At 42.3% G+C, this 24,908-nt stretch overlaps 1 protein-coding gene across 2 annotated transcripts in view; it reads left to right on the forward strand.

Moving 5' to 3' along the window:
• The window catches only part of ZDHHC20 (zinc finger DHHC-type palmitoyltransferase 20), a 309,510-nt gene that overhangs the window by 70,663 nt on the left and 213,939 nt on the right, over positions 1–24,908 (forward strand). For both annotated transcript variants that reach the window (XM_069202257.1, XM_069202258.1), the window contains exons 3-5: positions 11,437–11,531; positions 20,032–20,152; positions 23,998–24,067. In XM_069202257.1, the coding sequence (XP_069058358.1) occupies positions 11,437–11,531; positions 20,032–20,152; positions 23,998–24,067 (286 nt within the window). The remainder of the gene's footprint in view (positions 1–11,436; positions 11,532–20,031; positions 20,153–23,997; positions 24,068–24,908) is intronic.

Here is a 24,908-nt window from a genome sequence, read left to right on the forward strand (position 1 = left end):
GGGCTCAACGGGGTAGGAGTACTGTGGAGTGGTATATTGGGGGCATAGCTTGTGTTGGCAGACGTGTACTTGAGGGCCTACTTCCAATATATAAGCTTGTTAGCTAGAAATAATGGTAATTTAGAGGGGCAGTGTGGTCCCAGTAGTAGTAGGGTATGTAGTGTGCCCAATCGTAGCATTTGTTGTGTGTAATCAATCTCTGTTAAGTGAAAGCCAGCTAACTAATAAACTAACCACAGCAATTGACCTGCATAACAATAGGCCCGGAAGTCATGGGCACCTATCCCACCCTCCGACACGGGGAGCTGCAGTTTGGAGAAGCCTACTCTGCGTCTCCCTCTCCCCCCTCACTAAAGTGATGAGTAAGGATTTCAGCAATTTAAAGTATGCCGCAGGGACCACCACTGGAAGATTAGCAAAAAAAGTATAGAAAGTGGGGCGGCATTGCCATTTATGAAAATGCCACACTGCCCGCCACAGAGAGGGCCACAAAAATGAATTTGTGAGCGAAGTGATATAATGGCCTTGTTTCTGATTCCATTTAATAGATCAGCCATGGTCTTATAAACTTGAATACCAAGGTAGTGAAAAGTGTGGGGTGGGTACGGGGATAGTCTGCACCAATTTGTACGGCATTCACCTGAGCACGTTCCCCCCCAAAAAGAAAGCATGAGATTTAGTATGATTAACGTGGAAGCCTAAAAGTTCACCAGATATGTCAAACAGGGAGGCCAGGGGTGTAAGATCCATGGTCAGTTCACATACGTATATGATCATATTGTGCACATATAAGGAAGACAACATGTAGCTGCAGGCCCTGTGATATACACCAGTCATCTGCTGATGCACTGTGCTAGTGGTTCAATCCCAGTTACGAAAAGAAGTGGAGATAAGGGACATCCCTGTCTAGTGCCTTGGTGTATTGCACCCTTGCAGTAAGATCTGTATCAATGAGTCGAACCCAGCTAATGTAAACCTGGGGGAGCCCGAACTGCCCTTGGATGAGTGAAATCTCAAATTTACCTCAAACTCTCTCGGACCACGTACTGGTGTGACTCGCGCTGTTCCTTCCTACACATGCTCTCATCCAGCTAGTATGGCGATTCCAAGCATATACTCCCCTGGATCCTGTGTTCCGAGAGATGCTGTGCCCCACCATTAATGCCTACTTTACTGATAATTTCAACTCTGTTGAAGGGGTGGAAACACTTTGAGAAGCCTTCAAAGTTGTCATCAGGGGGGTCTGTATTAGCATGCAGGCTGGCGTCTTAAAATGAATACGTATACAGCTCCAGACCATTGAACACTCGCTTCCAACTCTCAAGCAAAACTATGAATCCCAGTACCCTCCCGGCCATTTGCGAGCAGGTTATAAATTTTAATGATATTGCAGCACAAGAACTGTCACATGCCCTGGTGCTAGGTCACACAGGCGTATTGGGGGTAGGGGGGAGGGGCGCCTGGTGCATAGTTCGGCTGCTAAGCTGCAAACGCCCTGGGTTCACACTCGTATTGTTAAGAACACCTTCTGTGAGCATATAGATTCTTTTGATACGCGACCATCCTGATGAGCTTCATTAGCTTCTACGAACGCCTGAATTAAGCGCAGCACTCTGCTTCCTCAGGAGGCATTGCTAATTATCTAGATTATATTGCTTTAGCATGGTTATCCACTGGGCAGCGTGAAGATCTTGTTGAGCCCATTACAATAAAGGATATCAAAGATGCCATATGTTCATTGCCAAATGCAAATGGTAAGGCACCGGGCCTTGTTGGCTTTACCAGTGAATTTTACAAAGAGCACGCTCATTCCTATCCTTATGCCACATTTTCAGGCATTATATGATGAAGCATTTAGAAAGCAGACATTACGAAAGCAGACATTACCACCCTCTCCTAGGGAGGCATTAATTATTGCAAAACTAAAACCCAGTGAAGCACTAGGTTATTGCAAATCCTGTTGGCCACTATCTTTAATCCATACTAATGTTAAAAATTCTCTCCAAAATACTGGCGACCTGCCTGCAACCGCTGCTTCCTAGCTTAATGCTGTCGGATCAGCCTGGCTTTATCCCTGCCCATTCCACTATGTATAATTTGCACACTAACACTATCTTTGCATTACTACATCAACTGAACCCTTCTCTAGAGTCATTTCTTCTGGACTCCGCCAAGGCCGTTAACTCTGTTGAATGGGAATTTATGTTCTCCATCCTGAGCCTCGTGGGGATCCCACAATCCTATTTTTTTTATTTATTTTTTTACAATGGATCCATTTATTATATACAAATCTGTTGGCAAGAGTACGGATCAGTGAGGTCACATCTGAGGCAATACATATACATAGGCACTCGCCAACCACAATATTATTTGTGATAGTTTTGGAGCCCCTGGAATGTGTGATCCGCCAAAGAAACACCATCTTCCATTACGATTTCAATTATGGCCCCTAAGTAGTTCACTATACATGGATGACATGGTGTTGTAGGTGAGGGACCCAACTACCCACCTATCATACATGAATATATCCTCTTTGGCCATTACCTGGGCCTCAGTATTAACAGGTCCAAATCCATTATCCTCCCCTTGACCCTGAGCACGACACAACACCCTTTGGAATTTCCTTTATTGTGGAGCTCAGACCCTCTAAAATATCTGGGGATCTGGATACATAAAGATCCAGATTTAGTTCTACAATACTATGCATGCAACAGCAAAGCCTGAGCATCAGGTGCTCAGATGGCCTCGTCTCCTACTCTCCATGGCAGTTAGAGTGGCGGTCATGAACATGGTGATAGCACCCAAGTTCCTATACCTATTGATTTATATGCCCATAGTGCTATTGTGGCACTTTTTCATAATGCTACAACCCCATTAATAACACTGGCCTAGGTAGGCAAACAACCCAGGATCTGATGGGGCACGCTCACTTTACCATACCTGCAGAGGGGCTTTGACACACCAGACCTGGAGCATTATTATTTGTTTGCCCAGGTACATTTTGAACACTGTTGGTACCATCATCATGAGTACATTCTGCACTTGCCAATCAAGCATGATAATGCTAGTCCACTCCCACTGAACACAATCCTACCGCACAAACGCTCTCACATTGCTAGGACTGAATTCAGTACTATACACTGCATCACAAAGGCATGGCACTTGCTTGGGGCACAAGCTTGCAAGAAACCTATATACTCCCCAGCTCTCTCTCACTACCACATAACGGTCACACAGGAACCACAGGGACTGAGGCTCCTCAAAGATGCAGGTTTGAAAACCATGGGAAATGTCTTCCCTGAGGGAACCTTCATTGAATTTGAGGATATCTCCTACACGCAGCACCACACTCCACTGCTGACATTCACATGCCTTAGAGCTGCTGTGCAAGAATTATATCCCCATTTTCTAGGGGAACCCCTCCGCCCATTCCCCATCCCCCATCCCCCACCCCCCCACACACACACACACACACACACTGTGCACTGCACACCTTGCTGACTAGCAGCACACGCAAGGGGCTTATTACCAAGGTATATATCTCTGGGCAGAATGACAGGCCTGTGACCCATGACATTAGCAAAATTGAATTGACCCACCACTAAATTTGGATGGCTGGGCTTTTTGTTGTGCGTAAACAGGGATGCTCACTCCTACCTGTAATTTACTCATTATCCACTTCAAATACCTCCAACAAATGTACCAGACGCCGGCCAAGTTATGCAAATTGGGTCTCGGAGAGGAAGCTTGCTGTTTGAGGTGTGGGTTTCAGGATGCTGATTATTTTTTTATTTTTTTTTCTTACCACTTGGCTCGGTCCTGCTCCCTCATTCAGCACTTGTGGACGGAGGTCATAGAGGCCCTGACTGACATGACGCTGGAATGCCACCCACAACAGTCTGCTTGGTCTTTAACGACCTGCAACTGACAAACCGTCGACTTGTGGCCTTAGTAGTTGTGCTACTAGATAAGTGTAGGGTGGCAATACATTGGGGGAAGCACATGGAGCCCACCATGCGGCAGTGGATACCAGATTTGCAGATTTGGTGTACTGCAGGGAGCAGCTGGAATTGTATGCCAAGGAGTTGCTGATGACCATACAACATGGGGGAAAATAGGGGGTTCCCAGACCTCCTATTTATTCACTGTGGTAGATCTCTCCTAGGAGATGAGGAGCGCATTTGTTGCTTATCCAATAGACTATGCCATGGCGATAAAATGTTTAGCGATTTGCATGTAGCACAGGTTACAAACTCTGTTTGAATTATGCAGCATTGTTTCTTTTTACTTTGCATGTATTTTGTATGCATAATGGGCAACTAATAAAACATAATATACATTTTCTTCAAAACCAGTGAGACCTTATATATTACAAGGCACCTTTGGCAGCTGCATCCAAAGTATGGTGTCTGTTACACCTTGGCTGTTAATTTGAAGATTTGAACGTTGCCATTTGCTAGCAACAAATTCTCAAAAACAATTAACAGACCACTTGCAGAGATAGGCAGACACCTATTTTGCCCAGAAACACATTCTCCATCATCCTGGAGCAAAAGTTTCTAATGATGAAGTTAGGATATGACTGAGAAGTTTACTTTACATTATGTCGCCCATTTCTATGAGAATGTTGTTTATTATGCTCAGTTTGTGTGCATTGCCTTTTGTGATGCTGACAACCTGATAGAGCTAAATGATTAGGCCTCATTCTAAGTTTACCTGGAAGTGTGATTTTTGTTTTGCAAGAAATTATGCTGCATTTCTTACTCTTCCGACTCAGTTTGTTTGGAAAAGATGGCAAGACCTTAAACCAGCGTTTATTAAATGTAATAATAGGAAGGGTGATAAAGCATTAATATTTCTGTGTGATATATACTGAGAGGACACTTTATTTGCAGTTTCTGTTGAAGGCATTGGGAACTACGTGCAAGGGAAAATCTAATGCTAGGATCGACATAGCATCTTGTCAGAGTATGATTTACTGAATTGTCATTCTGCTTAATGGTGTACGTTTTTATGATGAAGCGTGTTAATTGAAGCCTCAAAATGCTTTGGAGTTTTTTTTTTTTACCAGTTATTTTCATTGCTGCTAGATTTTATGATTGTTTTTCAAGATTTTAACTTCTGACATATTTAATATTTTTATTCTGTTAACTTATTTTGATTTCCTTCAATCTGCACAATAAACTTTATTTTTGTTAAAAGGCACCTGTATACCTTCATGCACCCTATATAGTTTCCAACGGAAAGAGTTATTGATCTACCATAATCTCTGTCCTTCAAACTTGCCAAGACCCAACCAGAGTTTCTTTCACAGGTACATAAAATCCATCCCCATGGTGCAGTGACAATTGTTCCAGGCACACAGAATGGCAAGGAGGTGTCTTCTCATTACTTCATTGTAAAAGAAACAACTGTTGGTTTTTGATTGGTACAAGATTTGTATGATTTTAATACATGTCTGTCCCTAGAAAAGTTCAAAATGTTCATTGCGGTCGAAGTAATGGTGGAACATGGAGGTTTTGTAGTGTTAATCTGTTGATACATGATCATGTCAATACCTGTGGTTCATCAGTGGGACAGTGCGGATGTGTAGTGAGAAACTGGGTTGTTGGTTGGCTGTGGTGTGACCCCCGGTCAAGAAAAAGCCACAGTCCCTCACAGGGTGAACCACAAAAAGCCATTACATTCATCTGTGCTTAACCCTGGGTAGCTTGGCCTAAAAAACAGTCAGGCTGAACCTAGAGGCAATGTGTAAAGTATTTATGCAGCACACAGACTGCAATGAAGTGAAAACACAACACAAGAAAAATCACACACCAATTTAAAAAAATAGAGCACGTTTTAATAAATTATTTGACACCAAAACAAGAAAAATCCAATCAGTCTAAGCGGAGTCATGAATTTGTAAAGTTTTTAGTAAAAACTAGTGCCTAAAATATTAAAGTGCCACCCATCGACATCTAATCACATAAGACCGGATCAAAGTTGAAAAATATGGCTGACCGCAATAGAGCACGGATCAGATACAAGAAGTGGATGGGCCTGGTTAGCGAAACTTAGAACATTTTCACCAAAATTTCTTCTGAGAAGTTATAACTCAGCAGGGCAAGGTTGCAGGTGGTGCCTGAGGAGGGAGAATTATGTCATCAGGGAGCTGCTGGATGAAGCTGCGATGAAGATTTCTACATTCAGACTTAGTCACTTTTATGAAAGTTGAAAATCTCCAGCGAGACAAGGCAGCAGACTGTAGCAAAGAAAATTCCAGGAAGCCTTATACCCCTTTAGTAAAAGGCCGCTGAACAGGCTTTGCTGCAGCGGAGAAGACTGTAGTGGGAGCTGACGTGAAGTTGGGTGAATTGGTTATGAACCTTGTGTGGATTTCTGCGCAGGTTGGTCTGGGTCTTCTCTTGGTTCTCAGGGCAAGTTTTAGCCAACAAAAATTGTAATTCGCAAGGTTTGGATTTTGGCTATCTAGTCACCTTTACCTTCACTACCAAAGGTTCAGGCCTTACTCAGGTTGGGTCCAGGTGCAGGTTCAAGATGGTGGAGCCTGTTATGTCCCTGTGGTTCAGAACAGGAGGCCAGCAAACTAGCCCTTGGAGGCATTCTGGTAGTCCTGGGGTCAGGTGAGGAAGCAGGGCTCAAACAGCAGAGCTGGCCTCTGAGGGTTCAAGGCAGGCTCCAGGCAGCAAAGCTGTGTTGTGGAGTACACAGCAGGCCACTGCAGCCTCTAAGAGACCTTGTGCAGGCCCAGTAAGTGAACTGAAGAGTGGATCTGAGGGCCCTATTTAAATACCTGGTGCCTTCTTTGAAATTGAGACGTCCCTAAAGGTTTCTCTTTGAAGTGCTTGTAATTTCCTGACTCCTCGGGCTCCAAGTTAGCTGCAACAACAATGGGGTGGTGATAATCCCTTTGTGTGAAAGCAGAGCACAGCTTATTCAACTGCAAGTAGCCTGTGCTTAGCTACAACCCCCATTCTGCTAATCCCTCTATTGTGTGTCTGTCTGGAAGGCATTCACAAAGTCTAACTGCCATTTGTACCCTGTCATGTGACCTAAGCCAGGCTGCAGGCACTAAAAGTCAAATTCAGGAAAATGCCAAAATCGCAATTTAAAATCCACCATTACCAATAAAGAGGATTTTCAATTAGTTTCATAGATACCAAATATGAAAAGCTCATGTGCCCCCAATCAAAGGTTAGCACTTGTTAAATTTAATAAGACAACCCAACAATATTACCCTATGGGCTAGATAGGCTTCACAGTAGTGAAAAACAAATTTTGCAGCTTTTCAATATGAAGAAATGTAAAATTTAAAAGTACATGTCCGTCCCTTTAATTACCATGCATCCTGCCCTATGGGCTACCTAGGGCTTCCATTAGGGGTGAGATAAACATTAAAAGGGAAGTTTAAGATTTGGCTAAGGGGTTATATTGCCAAGTCGAATTGGCAGTTTAGAACTGCATTCATGTTGCAATGGCAGGCCTGGGGCATATTTTAAGGGGCTACTTAAGTGAGTGGCACAATAAGTGCTGTAGGCCCACTAGTAACATTTAACTTACAGGCCTTGGGTATATGGTTTACCACCCTACAAGGGACTTGTATGTAGATTAAGTATGCCAATTAGGCATAGACCAATTAAATCATGCTTAGAGGAGTGAGCACAAGCCCTTTTAGCACTGGTAAAGCCCTAAGGCCAAAGAAAGAATTTCAGCAAACAAAATGGAGGGAAACAGGCAACAGGTTTGGGGAAAGGCCTCCCTAAGGCTGACAGGTCTGACATATGTGGACTGCTTACATTCATCCCTATTAATCCCAGCTCCCAAGCTTGCAACATTAAGGGTGGACAGTAATTCACAAGGTGGAAAGGAAGAAGAAGAAGAAGAAGAATATGACTGTTGCTGGATCTGCTGAATGATAATGCAGTGGTCTAGGTTTCACTTTGGATGTTTGAATCTAGCCGTCAACCTACCACACCAAGAAAAACAGTTAATGGATTCACTCACCCTTGGTCCAAGAAGCCTACCTATTTCCATTTTCTATACAATTACTTCCTTTGGGTGATGTTGTTGCTCTGGCTACTCAAGTCTCCTGGTTGGCAATGACTTTTGTCTACAAGAAACATCTTACCTTGTCAATGCTACTTAGTTACTTCATTGCGATAACACCTGTCCAACATATTAGGTTAGTAGTCAGTCTCTCCATGTATAAGTGTTCTCAACACATCATCATCACTGGCTGGAACCGTTCTGTGTCTTCACTATTCTCTGGTACGTTTACTGTTGCAGAGTAGTCTCACATCATTTGTATGCTGTATTTGTATGCTTACTTAGTAGGTGAGCTTAGATACCTCAAATAATTAAGGGCCTGAGTACAAACTTGGTGGATGGATATTCTGTCACAAACGTGACGGATATCCCACCTGCTGTATTACAAGTTCCATAGGATATAATGGAACTTGTAATTCAGCAGACGGGTTATGTTGTGTTTGTGACAGAGTATCCCATCCGCCAAGTTCGTAATCAGGCCCTGAGTCTTGCAGTGTCAGCTGTATGCTCAAATCCACAAGTCTTGCACTGTTGTGCTTCTTGCTCACAATCAAAAGGCACACACTGCTTGGTCAGGTGCTACTGCACACTCCCCAACAGACCCAAGCATGTGCATCTTGCATGATTTCGTACTTTACTTAAGCATTGGCAGTTCCAGTGGGTCTGGCTTTAAAGGAAAGTTACATGATAATGTGAATCATTTCAAGTAAACAGCATGTAAATGAATATTTTTGGGTGGAAGCAACGAACTGTAGAATTATATAGGTGTAGGTTAAAAGGTCAGGTGACAGTTGCACTGTCAAGCCAGACCTAAAAATCTATGTAGGTTAATGACTGTGCTACTCCCGTCTGTGCTGCTGCCAGAAAAGACGTAAAGTATATAGTTATCTAAGGCCTTTTAATAGCATTACAATGTCATTTATGTGCCCCTGAAAGATGAATAAATAATCAGAAGGACCACAGCTGTGTGGAGGGCAAGCATTTTTTTGTGGAAGCCTGCAACTTCTGCCCTATCACAACATGTAATCCTGATTCCCAAGATGTGGGTGGAGCCAAAGCGCTTCTACTAGTTTCTCTCACCTAATTGTCTGGCGAAAGCAGCGCTGTCAAGCCAGATCATAAAAAAGACCTGGGCCTTTATTATGAGATTGACAGGGGGATGGGTGTGGGAGCAGGGGATTGAATTCTGATCCTTGTGCAAACAGAAGTTTATGCAGAGATCATATTTCTGAATTATCTGTTTAACAGTGAACCACTGTTATTTCTGCCAAACAAATTCTGGGAGGTCAAACCTACTGAAATTTTCTTTAGGAACGTATTGGGGTGCAATATGTAGGAACACCTGGATAAATGGCAACTATGGGTCAGTAAAAGATTTTTGATGTAATTTCTTGTTTTCCATTTGAAAGCACTGTACATGATGTATACCACACCCAATAAAAAAGCGTACTGGGTTACCTGTATTTACCAGGTGTGATAAATATTTCACCCTATACAGGCTTGTTAATGATGAGGACCATTGTCTTAGTTTGGTACTGCTGTACCTAAAAGAGTCTGATCTTCCTGTCCAGTATTCCTCAGAAGTGTGTGACCCAGAAAGAATTGATATGGTTGGACAGGATGGAAATCTGTAGTCTGCTGACTCCGTTTCTCTTTGGGATGCACTCAGCTGTTGCAGGGAGTGGTTTGTATAGGCCCTGGGGAGTGTGAGCAAGATGGAGGCAAATTATGACAAGAGACTTCTCGGGCCTTCACAAAATTTCATGAGATTTCCACTGGACGACTTGCTTGCTGCACCAATCAGCATTAGGGTGTGTTCAGAATAGTACCAGTGCCAATGTGTTGTTTTCGTCAGTTCTTCTTTATTGAGGCAGCTTCTTGCTGTGTAATTGGTATTTATTCTTGTAGTGTGGTCCTACCATAAATAACGAGCAGACGTGACCCTATCCTTGTGCATGGACCTCTACTGACTCCAGTCAACCTCAATAGCCAAGCTAACCATGCACACACCACCTCAATGCTATGCTACCCTCTGTGCTCTAAAAGACCTAACAGATCAAATTGTGAATTCATACCGTTTTTGAAGGTCAAGGCTCTTGATGTCTTTCCTTCATCTCTAGGGTTGCACGCCTAGCCATTTCTGGACGAGTTGTTAATCAGGGAGTCTCTTGAGCAATGTAGGGCAGAATTGGCCTGGGGTACCAGATTCAATTTAGAGGTAGCAATAAATCTAAAGAAGTGCTGCTGCTTCACGGGCAGAGAGAGTTCAGTGAGGTGTTTGATACTCAAGGGGCACAAGTAAACACTCAGTAGCAATGTAACAACATTGGGCATTTAGCCATATTCACAGTGAAGCACTTCGAATTGTCAAATCCTCAAAATGTACATTGTGTAGACATGCACTGCAAATAAACAAAAACAAATCCATGATGTGAGTCGCTGACCCCATTATTGTAGCTCCTGAGACTCCTCTAACAACAATGCTCACCCCTACACTGTTGATAACATATTTCCGTAGACACCAGTCCTATGTAGGTACCCACATTCCAGACTTGCCACCATGCTACATTGCTAGATCAGTGCTAGATATGTGCTATGCAAATATCCATAACCCAACAGTTGACGTCAGAGTTCATTTCCTTTAATATCTGAGACTTACTCTGTAAATGTAAGTACCCTGTGCTATCCACTACCAAATGGGTATAACTATAAGTACACCATCAAAGTAGATGGTATACTGTTATGTTTTGTTCATTTTCAATGATGCACTCCAAGCATGAACCTTTGGTGCTTGTGTTTATCAGACCTGTTCGGCTGTCACTAAAAAGAGAAGGGTTCCTTGTGGAGGTTCCAGCTTGTTGAAGGAATGGATTTTGAGTACATTTAATGTAGCAGTTCTGAGGATCACATTTGTGCTTCGCTTTTGCATTCCTAAAGAAAGTAAGCTGGGATTTCTGCTTTGTAATCTTTTTATTCCATCTTGTAAGACATCATTGTTTCAGCGTAAAGGCGAAACCCAAACAAACGTGAGCTTTATTAATAAAAATGTTTGGCTATTCGAAGTGTATAGTTATCACTATGTATTGAACTGTAAATTGCTTTGCGACTAGCTACATACCTTCAGATTAACAGTATTTGAAGTTTAACATTCATTGACAAATTCATGATGGGTTGTGAAGGTTTGTTATGAGATTCAAGTGCTGAGTCCTTGATACTGAGGATGTAATCACAAGTTGGCAAGTTTGCCTGTTGAATGATTCAAGTATGTTGAGTGTGTTCAACTTGACATACACACGCCGGTCTGTCCCACTCCTACACATTCTTCTGTGGGTACCTGTTTGTTTTCAGATTCTCTCTCTAAATAATACTTATTTGATTTGGTTGCAGTGGTCTACCTTGTGATTTTTCACCTTTCGTTTGTCATGTTTGTGTGGTCGTATTGGAAGACCATCTTTGCACCTACAGCTACTCCATCCAAAGAGGTAATTTTTACTTTGAAACATCTTGCATAACTTGTTTTTCATAGTTTAGTTTTAAAGTAAATTATGGTTTCCCATGTGATTAAGTAATTATTTAAAATAAATTCTCGACACACCCTCTTATTAATGTATTGAAAGCACAATGAGACGTCAAAGCTCTAGTGAAAGTGGAATGTAGCTTTGTATTGAAGCAGAAGTATCGATGCCAAATAATTCCAAATGCTACCCTAAGTGAAATATGTCTTTTTGTCAATGGAATTTAAGGCCAAGTACCAATACAGGTATGATAACAGTGCAAAACAATATTCAACAGGCCAAACAGATGGCTTACCTTTAGTACACCTCAAAGTGTTAATGAAGAACATGCAGATAGAAACTAATGCTTACAAGAAGTTTCTAACACAGAACTGAACTTCTAACAGAGAGCCATTTTGAATCCCCCTCTGTTGGAGAGTTAGGTTGGAGTCTTAGAACTTAAAGTGCTGTGGCATTTTTTACCACTGCCTCTAAGCTTACTGTTCATATTACAAGTAAGCATCTCGTTAATTTTCCACCCTGTGAGTGACAAAGAATTCAAAAGTATTGAGTGCTGCAGAAAGTTCAGTACCTTGGGAGTGAGTCCTTTTAAGCAACTGATGTGTGTGTCTCTGCCGATGAATCTGTTTCAGAGACTCTATAATTCAGAAATAGCCAAAGGAATGGTAGAGACCGGAATAACACTGCTCTCTCTTCTTTTACTGAATCAAGCATTTTGCAATTCAGAACTTTTGGGTATCGCAGCACAATACATAATATTTGCTATAAGGATCTCTATTGATCAGAGATGCCGCTTACTGCAGAGTAGCATAGTTTAGATCTCCTGAGGCATACAATGGTATGTAACTCTTATCTGCTGGCAAAAGCAGCCGCTACTGTAGCATATGTGGCACTCAGATGTGAACATTACACTGAAGGTCTGGGGATAATTCACTGCTTCTGAAGCTTACGGGATCAGTGGCCTGCGGTCTTTTTCGCCCTATGTGAAATGCTGTGGCCATATTGCTCCAAGGTTTGATCCTTACAAGTCCTTTATTTGATTTATTTTTATTAAATATATTACACAAATATGTGGAATAGAGGCCGAATTAAGAAATCTGGCATATGGTTCCAAGAAAGAACATACCACCAGGCACCAACAAGTCATTATTACAATAAAAAGTCCTAACACCTACATGTTGAAACACTACCTCCCAAGAACACCAATGTAGTATATCTAGGAAAACAAATGAAAGGGGTGTGGTGAGCAAGAAAGCATATGTGAAATGCAAACTAAGCATACTGAGAAACCCTATCTCAACCCAGCTTTTGACTGGTCATCCTGCCCAGGGATCACCCTTCCACAGCCTCCACGATCTAGATCCCAGAGTCAACCTTGTGCATTCTGAGGAATTAGTCTAATGCACTACAAAAGAGAGTAGCTGCCCACTTCAAGAAGATATACTGTCTGTTTGTTAATAACTTGAAGTCTTGCATGGCACTTGTCAACAACTTCCGTGTCCAAGCCCACAAACTCCTTGCTCAGTTACAGTAGCTCTCTGCACTTGGCTTGAGACTTCTCAGTCAGTTCTGGGAAAAGAAGGAGATAACTGCCTTCCCCCGCCGTGTATGCAATGTTCCTCTTAACTGTGGCTTTCATTAAAGATCCTGTATCTCACCTTTGGCACATCCTATCATTGTATTCAATGTATCTTTTGAAATGCCACAGTCCGGGTAGGTAGCTGAGACGCTTGCATTGGAGTCGTCTCTGACAAACTCTTCCAGAAGAAACTACCATCATAGGGCAGCATAAACCCCAGGATAGGCAGATCGGGTGATCTAGGTGCTTCACCTTGATCTCAGTTGCACAATATAGTTTACCACGCAATCCTAAAACTCAGCCCTTAGCCAATGCTGCTTATTGAGATTAGCATGTTAGTGTGTGGGCCCCCCGTTTTTCTCAAGGTATTGTAAAACTCTCATTCCATCTCTGCCAATCAGTTCTGTATCTTATCCACAGTGCACTACAAAGACGTCGCCATTTCCCTGGTTGAAGTACCTGAAGCTCCATCATCAATCCCTTTAACAGGGCCCCCTCCCCATTAAGAGAGCTTGGCTTCTTTCATCTGTCCATAGGCGAGATAAGCCCCCAAGCTTGAGATCAGCCTTTCTGCACAAGCTGCAGGGGAATTTGAGGGACACAAAGAAGTCATGGCATGAGGGTAGAAGAGTGTGCACGCACAAGAATAAAGTGGTGCGTTGTGAAATATTGACTAGTCACACCTTTAGTTCTGCCTCTCTGAGGGGAGCACCAATAAGCCTTTAAGATGTTACAACAGAACTGTCATAAGCTTATCAGTATGGACTTGTGTAAACAAGATAGTGCACCAAAATATCCAAGATGCAAACTTGTAATATTGTATTGCTGTGCTATAAATATGGGCTTCCAACTGGACACCTTGGAGAGAAGACAACGGATGAAGGAACCCACAAACAAAGTTTGTGCAGGTGAAGTGGCTTCAGAATCTCTGTAGGTGGGCTACAGTTAAAACATCTGTGAAAATAACAAAGATGGGGAAAATGTAGGCCTAGGCCAACTGATCAAGGACCACGTAGCTTTTTTTATTCAGCAAGTAGGACATGAAACTCCTCTGCAGAGCAAGGATTGAGTAGGTACCTTATGTACGACTGGGGGAAGGTTTAGTGAACATAGGTCACTAAGGAATTAAAGAGAAATGAACTGTCATCAACACTGTGCTTCACTGTTACTGAATTGTTGTTGCTTGTATTTCATTTCGATTCTAATGAAAACACTGTGCCCCCAGAGTGGCGGTGGTGCGTGCACTGTAGTTTGTATCCACAGCACTGTCAAGGAAACTCCCGTTCGCAGGACTGTTGTGACCCTGAGTAGTTTTCGTTGATTTCATTGTGCCGTTTTGAAAATCTGCTTTGCATCTCCCACGGAGCCATTAGAAGCAAATGTTCGTTTTCTTGACCGGTCTGTGATGGCGGGTCCGTGTCGGTGGAACAGTGGAAATATTACTGTTGCTCCAGCCTGGAGCTCCTCTAGAAGGTTCTCCTCTCTGGTTCATATCAGAACAGAGTGTTGGTTGCTCCTGGGTGTGGAGCCGTGGGGAGCAGACAGAGAAGTGACTGTCCAGTGAAAAGAACTAAATGATTTATTTTCAAAGTAGGGTTCTTAAATTTCCGTATTTTAAAGTGTTTGTTCCTGTTCATTTACTTACGCAGCTCTAAGCAGAAGTATCTTTCACAAGGCCTGGGGTTTGCAGAATTTTAAGACACGTGTCAGATATGGGAAGGGCATGAAAGGAAATAAGAAAAGAACTGCAAACCAAGCGCGGGGCTCATAATCGTACCGAGTAACGCGACTCTCCAGTAAAGTGTTATTTCTTCCCAGCTGGAACCGCGTTACAAGGCTCTTGTTTACTAGTCATGCGGACCACTCCCCAATCTGTATCCTCGGAGGCTGCGCAATGATGTGCGTTGGTCTTGCCTAACTGAAACGTGCGAATTTTACCATATTCAGAAGGCTGTAAAAAGGAGAAGTCCCTCTTTTTTCATAGAATGCAAGCAGCGCAGCAGTCTTCCTTCTCAGAAACCTTTGAGGCGAGCGGAGGGAGGTAGTGTGAAGATTATTCTAGGATGAGCGAGACATAGCATTTAATATGACCTATAATAGTCGTCTTTCTCTTACATTTCACATCCTAGACTGCAGAGCTATTCCTGAGATGAACACAGCTCTCAGTAAATGGAATAGTTGCCACTACAGACACTTCATACCGCTGAAATGAAACATTTCCAATCTCTCGAAGGGGTGCTATTTGTGAGGTCTCTATACAGTGTTATTCATTTTAAAAACTCACATTATTGCATTAAAAAAACCATAAACTACATACTTAGCAGTGCGCTGCATTATGTGCTTTACATAAACACCACCTTGTGCTTCAATCTAATGAACATTTCTATATGTAAACTGAACAGGAAACTGTGAAGTTCTAGTTAATAATGGTGGGCATACATAAGTGGACTTTATATATTTATATCAGCCACGTCCTGTTCGGTCAGCACTACTAGCATGCTGACATCCCCTTCCCACCATCTTGTGCATCTGACATTCTGCTTCTACACCTGCGTCCAGCTTGGACCCATTTCACTAGGACCAAACACAGTTACATCAGAGTGGCATGGAATGAATGCTTGAAGGTCCCATTTCAACGAGTTTAGTTAGTTGCTTCCCCCACCTTTCTTGCTAGGCACAAGCCCTGGCTGGCATTTGGGGACTAATTCTGCTGCTCCAATATTCGCTTAACCACTTCCTGCCAAACTGTGGCCCACATGACAGTCTGGTATTTTAGTGGAGTGGTAGTCCTACTAGTCTAGAAAAAGTTTGATTAAACCTTGCAGGTACAGTGTGCACACCCTTGTCGCACCATCGGGACTGTCTTGTTAAGAACTGGCAGTTTGAGTGTCACACTTGGCCTAGTACTTCTTGTTGGGTGGTAGATAAACAGTAGTTCAAAATGTTATAGCTCCTTTTAAAAAAAATCTTGATGGGGGGCTATCCATTACCTAGACTAGGCATAAGAAGTTCTAAATGAGTACAGTACCAGTACCAATAGTGACCCTCACCATGTCTGCACCTAGTACATATTTATGCATCGAACCTTTGCTATCCATATTGTCAGTACCAGGATAATGAACAGCTTCCCTGAGCTTTAGTGCTTGGTAGTGGATCTCTGCATTTGTCCATCCTTTATTTATTTTGGCAACACTGATCAGGCCTATAAATACAATCCAGAACTCTATCCTTTGTGAGCTCTTTATTTACCACCCAACCGTCATTTTGATGAGTCTAAGCATGGAGTTTGTCTTTCTGTTTCACCATCCCTTGGCATATGGCTGCATTTCTTTTAGGGCGCTTGTTTCTTCTGTAGACCTTTGTTATATGCACGTTTGTATGGGTACTTGTATAGCACTATTGCTCCAGTTAGAGAGCAATTGGCAGTACGGATACAGGATAATTAGATATAATCTTCATAGTTGTTTATTCCTGGTGCCTATAGATCTAGGGCTTCCTTAGTTTGGCAGAGGCAGGACATCGATCAAAAATAGATGGATGTTCCTTCAGTCCCGTTTAGAGTATATAATTATAAATACAGTCGGATGGATTCTGCCATTTATCACACCTCCAGAACTGGAATACACATCCTTGGGTGGGAGATTTAACTACCTCTCTCAGAGGACAATGGCTTGCCTCTGGGCCCAGGAAAGGCCAATAAGTGTTAACTGCTGACCACTTAGAGAGTATCCACCTAGGAGTATACAGGAATAGTTGACAGAACAAAGGCCCATTTTAGTCTTACCTATTTTGACTTGAAGACGCCCAGGACAGCTTCTTCTATCCATACCAGGGCCCTCCTAAACAGTTAGGCTCCAGCCACAGTAGGAGGGAATACCAATTCAATTTTGACCCTGCCAAGTAGGGGAGTGGCCAAGAAGACGACAGGCTGGCCTGGTGGCAAGTGGATCCTGCATCTTGAAACGGGGGCTTCTGGTTAATTTTACAATAAGTTAAAGAGGATGTGCTGCAAGCAGAGGTGATTAATTGTGAGAAAATTGTTAGGATTGTGGAGTAGAATGCCTCTAATCACTGGCTAGTGCACAGGATAAATCTGGCACCTCCACTACCCCCTGAGAGAAGACTCAATATGACTGACTCACAAGGACTCAATGATACCTTAATCCTGCTGGTGCTCCGAGCATGGCACTGCTGTCACAGGCTCAGATAGTTGGCCTCCTGTTTACCTGCTTCTGTGTCACACAAATTAGGATTCCTGACTCCAAGAGGGCCCAAAAGACTAAAGAGGACTAGACTTGGTGCCCTGAGGTGCTAGAGACTACAGACCTGACCAGAAGAAGCCTTTCCGGCAGTTGGACAGTAAGCCTGAAGGTAAAACCTTTGACTGGGACCTTTAGGTGTCCAAAACGTCCGACAAAGGAAAAAGTCTGAAAGGCAGCAACTATAGGGTTCAGAAGTAGGTGACAAATCCGGGGAGACCACACTGAAAAACGGGAATTTGCTAAAGTGCACCTGTACATACTATATTGGAGTGGTGCAGCTGGAATAAAGGTACCTGCTGGAAGTCAATACTTTAGGGTGACAGCTGAGATCTGCAGTGAGGAGGTGAACTTGGTTCAGCCACCTCTTAAGCTTTATACATTCTTGATTGGCGTTGGGAGCGCTCTCTGTTCCAGAAGCCATTGGAAAGGAGTTTTAGTAACAGCTGTACCTAGTCGGGATCACCTTTTTATCCTTCTTGAGACAAAAATCGTTCACTCATCCATTGGTGACAATAGTTCAAGTATTTTCCCCTGTATTTTCTGGCTAGATGTGAACATTTGGAACTGCCGCTCGTGCAGAGGGGTTCCACAGTCCAGGGTTAACGTGTCCATGTTAGAAAGGTGGCATGATAATGGCGATATTTTTGGAATTATGTATTCTGTTATCATGAGGAAGTAACATTCTGACCTATTTGTTCCCATTTGCCAAAAAGGATTGGAGCACTTGTAATGGTATACATTAAATGGAAGCCTCTTCTTCCAAGGCGCGCTGTGTTGTATGCTGCAGACAAGCAAAGAGGGGTCCGAGCTTCCAGGTGTGCTTGGATTTAGGGACGAAAGGAGCTCGTCCCCAGAGCCGTCAAGCATGGATGAAGTACCACTCTTGGATCTGAAAGCAGACTTACAGCCATTGAGCATCATATACCAGTTGTGTACCCACACGGCTAGAAAAGATTTTGTTCAGAATGTTAAGTTTAAATAGTGCATTCCAGAAACAGCTGTGTTTGGTTTTGCATGCAGAACAGTGAATCTCATGCAATGCATTTTTGTAATGTGGAAAGGTGGTAAATTGGCAAGTCATTCCTTCAGGCAGGCGGCATCTGTAGACGGCACATGATTTCGGGCCTGTTCTTGAGACTTGGCTGTTCTTTCCCCCAGTGACCACCCTGTAAAACTGCCTGGAGCATGTGGTGCAGGAGCGGTGATCTGTTCTCGAAGCATGACGCTGGCGGCTCAGAGTGAAAGAGCTGACTGTTCTTCACACTACACGAGGAGTGGCTGGTCATATCGTTTTTCAAAGCAAGCTGCTCAAATGAATAGCCAGACAGCTTTCATAAAGTCCAGCCTACAACTGGAATGCTAATGTGGAACTAACGTGAAAATGTTGATAGCTTTCTAGTAAAGTTGTTCTGCTCTGGACAGTTCTAGTGATAGTGCTCGTACTTAATAATAAACTATAGATAACTTCATATTAAATATGACATTGCAGCAAACGTGGTTCTGTGATCTTCTTGTGAGGTCGTTATTTAATGTGCATTACGTTTGAAGAGTCGTTTTCTTCGTTATGCGCGGAAATGTAAAATTTTCAGGTAAGCAGAACTTTGACATTTTCTCTGTTCATACTAACATTATACAAAACAATAACACGTCGTGCTCTATTATTTTGTCTGCGCGTTGTAATCGTGTGCTTGCAGTCAGAAACAGTTAATAGTTCACACCCTTTCGAAGAAAATGTTGGGCACATGTTTTTTAAATTAAAGGGTACTCATTTTGCAATGTTCTAGCTAGGTACTATGGATGCGTTCCCATAAAAACAAACACGACCTTTGACCGTCTCTCGGACACGCCCTGCTGTCCCACCAAGGGGCGGATAGGTGCTTGCCCTTGAGTTCCTGGTTACTCACACAAGTACAACTAGTTTGAATGCTGCAGCTTACAACCTGTTAGACAGGATTATCCTTCGTGGACTCCATAGTGACACGGAGTGTAAACCTGGCACCCGATCACGTTTTTTGTTGGTTTGTTGGACAACTGGATCTTGGCACTGAGTTCATAACAAGTGTTTGACTCTGCTGAGCCACCAAAAGTGACGCTGTAGCAGAATTATCTGTTAAAGACAGTATTCAAGAGACTGGAGTTTCTAGCTACGGAATACTTACTTCATTTTTAACAAAGTAAAATAGTTTTTATTCAGTTTAGAAAGAGCACGACACAGTTTAGTAATACAGAACTTGCTATACCTTCGTTTAAAATCTCTCTAATTGTTTATCATAGGAGTCACATTTGTAAAAGGTAGCTACTCATCCGTTAAACGTGATTTTTACCTTGTGAATAATTCTCTGAAAGGCCTTTGCTGTATGTGTAGCACGGGAATCGGAGGGAGCTTACTCTTTCCACTAAGGAGAGCAGATCTTCAGTGTTCTTATGCAAGTGTTTACATGTTGAAAGGCACCGGGGCACCTATTACCATGTGGCGGATTTCCTGCGCTCACGACATTCAAATTAAGTGTGCTAACTTCTGGTTTTCAGAAGTATATTAACGCTGAGCATTTGATTACACTGGCTTGGAGGCCTGGAAGGCGACTGACTGACTGACTGAATATTTCTTCCTTCACTTTCTTCTCAGTTCTGTTTGTCCAAATCTGATAAAGAACAGTATGAAAGAGAAGAAAGGCCAGAATTACAACAAGAAATTCTAAAAAGAGCGGCTAAAGATTTGCCTATTTACACAACAACAGCAACAAAGGGTAAGGAACCCAAACCAAAGAAATATATCAAATGTGCTTTTTGAATAAAATGTTTGTGGAGGACGCTGATGTCATGTGGAGTGATTAGTTTTTATTGTGGCCTGTCTTTTCTTAGAAATGAAGTAACATAACTGCCAAGTGCATCAGTTCTTCTCGTGTACCTTCCTTCTTTGAAGCATCTCATGCTTTACCTTCGGCTGAAGACATTTTCACTGTATTACTTCTTGTGTTCATCTCTTACCATTACACACTCAGTAATTAAATATTTTGCTTCTTTGTTTGATGGTAGGTTGTTCATGCATTTGCTAACCGTTTCCTGAAAGCTTCTTTTTTTATGCTGCCCCTGAATTTTCCCTGCTTTCCTTTCTAGTACTAGAATTATCTGTTCCTGTACAAAATAGCACTTGCCATTTTCGTGGAAAACTGACCATCTATTTTTAGGTCACTCAGGTTTTCCTGCTCTGTACACGTTTGGATATTCGAGTTCCTCCTGAAAAGAATATTTCCAACTCTAACCATTTTGAAAGCTTGTCTTCGAATTTTCTTGAATGTGTGTTTATACTTCTTGGGCCCGACTCGCCATCACCGAACATTTTCTTTTGGAGACCCTTACTAATTAAAATAGATTTGTTAATTAGAAAATTAGAAATGTGGACTCAGGAATTGATCAACGTACTACATACACACCGTCTTTCGCCTCACTGATTACCCTTCACTGCTCCCACCCGCAGCTACCACTGTTTTCACCACCAAGACGCGACCTGTAAGCTTCACATCGGCACCCTTCCCCTCTCTGATGTAAGCCATTCCAGTGCAGCACCACTCTCTTCTTCTTGTACACTCCCCTTATAAATAGATTGCTGCCAGCCCCCAGAAAAGCGCTTTTGTGCACGTACTTTTTTTTTTTGACTGCCATTGTAGATTGGTGGATTAAAACTGTGAAAGTGGCACATGCGCCATTCTGTAGGAGTGCATACGTAGTGATGCATCATCGTGTTTCCTCCCCCCACCCCCAAAAGCTAAATAGAATTGGCAAAAAGCATTGTGCTTTTACAGCTGCTGTTCGGCATCGCTAAAAAGCATTTACAAAGCCAGTAGGTCCCAAAGAAGCCAAATATTGAATTTGCCAGTGCTTGTTTATTCTGCTAACTTTTGTATTCTTAGTTCCCACTGATTTTAGTATGCAGGTGTGCTCCTCCCGCCCCAAACACCACCCCCTAAAAAAACAGGACAATTTCAGCTCTCCTTACTGAGATGTGTAAACTTTATCTTCCTTCAACTACTTTTCAGACCAATGCTGGTGCTATCCCACTTTGATGTTGTAAAGATGCTGCTGACCATTCTTCCCAAATGTGCGCTCCTCCGCCATGAGCCATACTGCACTCTGCCACTAGGCTTATCACTGTCTGTGTAGCACATCAGAACCTGCAGAACATCTAATGTATGCAAAGACTGGTGTGCTGGGGCTGTAGGACTGTCAATCACAGGCTAATGGTTCGATGGGACTACTACCTTGGGGAGGAAGGAAATGCGAGTAACATGTACACCTATGTCCTTATTAAATTACATATAAGGCTCTTAAATAAAAGAAGACTCCTTTCCACTCACCCTTCTAGCTGATGTTGTAGTTGTCAGATAAATTCACTTTAAGAATGTTATTTGAAATCCAAAGTATTTTTATGTTCAAAAGGACGGCAGACCAATTTTAGTAGAACCAGGTTCAATTTCCAAGCAAAAGCAAGCTTTGTAGCTGTGGGGAAACTCATTGCAACAAACGTTGTATTACTGTAATAACAAACCAACGTTTGGTCTCATTCTTCTGCATGCTTTAGTAACATACAAGCTAACATGTAGGGGAGGCTACACATAGGCTGGCTTTACAGGATGCAGGTGCTTCTTCCTAATATCTGTAGATCAGAATGTAGAATCTTTTCCACTTGAAGTAGATCTAAGAGCCCGTTTTGATTGGCTGTAGGTGCCAGGCTGTTAAGCCAGCAGTGTTGGACTTCAGCAAAGCTTTGTCCTACGGCCTTGAAAGTGGTCCCTGCTAGTAACAAAACCTTTTTCTGTTAAAGGTCTAGGTACCATTTTTGGTGGGACAAATAGGTATGTTTACCTTCCAGGTCGAGTAGGATGATGTTGGTGGTACCAATCTGTGTGAATTTTCAGACACAGGTGGTCTCTCTGCGCTAATGAGTTCATCTCAATGAATAGGCCAACTCTTGGTATATGCCACGGTTCGATTTGTGTGGTTTCAATGGTATCTCTCTTACTGGACATTTTTGGGCTGCATGTGAGTGCTAGTACGTGCTTATATTAAACACAGACAACTCAGTCTTCACATACAGAGATTCCAATTATCAGTCAGGAGTTTGTGTGTTTGCTAAATTGTTTGTGCAAATGAAGAACACATCTAGAAGACCCAAAGGCGCAAATAAACACATGCATGTGACTAGTGAAGACACGTATACCATTTTTACCCTGCATAAATACACAGCTGCAAATGGTAATGCATGAGGGAGTCTAAATAGTGGCACAACTAGTAATTTTTCCTACCGCCCATGCCTACACAGTCACATATAAGAATTTATTTTGCCATTTGTGATGTGTGGTGCTGTTCCCTATTTTGCCCATGACCCACAGTCCTGTTGTGCTCTTCTCTTTGGATTCTACTCTCTCATTTTGTTTCTAGTCTTCTCTTTCTCCGTGCTTTCCTCAGTCTCTTCTCTATTTTGTCCTCTTGAATCTGCCTTGCATCAGTTTGGTCTCTTATTTTTTTTTTAACCTTTTCTAACATTGGTCTCTCTCGTGAGATCAGAATATAGTGTTTTCTCTCTCGTTTCTTTCTAACCCTTTTTATTTTCTTTCTTTACTTCAATCCTTTCACCTGTCCACATTTTCTCTCCAACCAAAACGGAGACTTTCCAGAGATGGGACTTGACTGGGGTGAACTGGAAAGGGTGAAACATTATACGTAGTGTTAGCCTTTACCCCTTTCGTGCCCTCACCGCATGAGTCTCCCCCTTTTTCTGTGAAGGATACTGAAATCCTTTTCTCACTTTCATCATACTCTTCCCCGCCAGCCACAAATGGTTTGGTGGCACCGGACTAGGAACCTGGGGGTTATGATAGGAAGATTTGCAGGGTTTTGGCAGATCCACTCACCAATGCCCCCTTCCCCACAGTTTTACAGGGAAGTATTAGAATGTTGGTGCTCTAATGAGGCAGTACCTTTCCTCCCACCTTACTGTGCATGAAGTTGCTATGTTGCACTGGTCCTCCATCACACATGGGGCAAATTGTCTGCCACTTGTACAATAATGGAATTGTGGCAGCACCCTTGGGCTACTTTTGTGAAATAGGTTAATTTTAACGAGAACAACTTTCAGCCACCAATTTTTCATGGTTCGAATATACTATTATAATATTGCAAAAGGCAGCTTATTTAACTGATTTGATAATCGCTTTGGGTTTGAACTGCAACCGCCTTAAAACATTAAAGGATCTTCTGAATAGGGTTTGCTACTGACTGTTGAATTGACTTTAATATGCTCCAGGAACCTTCCTAATCTTTTCTTTTGTGCGAGGAGTTATTGTAATTGAAGTAATGACTGTGTTGAGGATGTTTTTCTTTTAGAGAACAGTTGTAAGTATATGACTTTGGGGTAGCTGCTGCTGTCTTTCCAAAAACAAAACAAAAAATGAAAATGAGCATCTGATTTCCTGTTATTTCACTGTGTTCTGTACATTGTTCAACTTTTTCACAAAAGTATAATTATGTACTTATTTCAGAAATGGCTGAACGTGGATAATCTGTACACAGCTTTTTGTGTTTTAAAATATAGCTATTCGATATTGTGACAGATGCCAGCTCATTAAACCCGATCGGTGTCATCATTGTTCAGCATGTGACATGTAAGTAACTTTTTTGCTTATTTCTTTGACAAGCTGTTGCTCTGGAAACTCTTGCCTAATCATGTAAAACTTATAGAAGGGGAGATGTTTTGGTGTAGTTTTAAATATTGTGGAAGCATTGTCTGTTCACTCAACATTTTAGTGCTTTTTTGTCATTAATTGTTTGAATATATTGTTGTGACTTACTTTCTGTGCCAAACAGTTAAAGTCAAACTAAACATCATAACCTGTTAGTAGCTACTGAATGACTTGTTCACTGTAAAGTGATGGAGGCTTACTGTTATCAGAAGTACTGTTAGGTTTCTAGGACTTGTATGTCTGAGATGGAGGGAATTACACTATCACTTACAGCACAGTAGCTGGAGCGTTATACTGACTACGTCCTGGGTCTTTTATTTTAAGTGTTTTATGCAGTGCCAAAATAAATTGTCCTAGGACTGCTGAAACTGCTCTGTTTTTTGGGGGTCAAAAGTGCAAGCGCTCTGGCCTTTTGTAACCTCTCTTTGGGCTTTTAACCACACTCACTCTTGCTATTCATTCTTTGTTGTGCTTGTCTTAACTGCTTTACTTTTATTGGTGCATTTTGTGAAATGTCCCTCCTCTGTGGGCTGAGTTCCCTCCCAGGCGATTTCAGTAAGTGAACATTTTTGTTACGTTAAGCTTCCGCCTGTTACAGTGTGTGATGGCCCCTCCTCCAGTTTCCGTTTACCTTTCATCCCAGCCGCGATCCTTTCTAGACATTCATACAGGGAGCCAGTAAGTCTCATGCTCATGGTGGCTGTGGCGCTTTGAATTGACTTGCTTCTGTCAACTGTTTTACTTTTCATTTTTAATTTGTTGC

Source organism: Pleurodeles waltl, chromosome 8 (assembly GCF_031143425.1).
Source record: "Pleurodeles waltl isolate 20211129_DDA chromosome 8, aPleWal1.hap1.20221129, whole genome shotgun sequence".
Taxonomy (NCBI): domain Eukaryota; kingdom Metazoa; phylum Chordata; class Amphibia; order Caudata; family Salamandridae; genus Pleurodeles; species Pleurodeles waltl.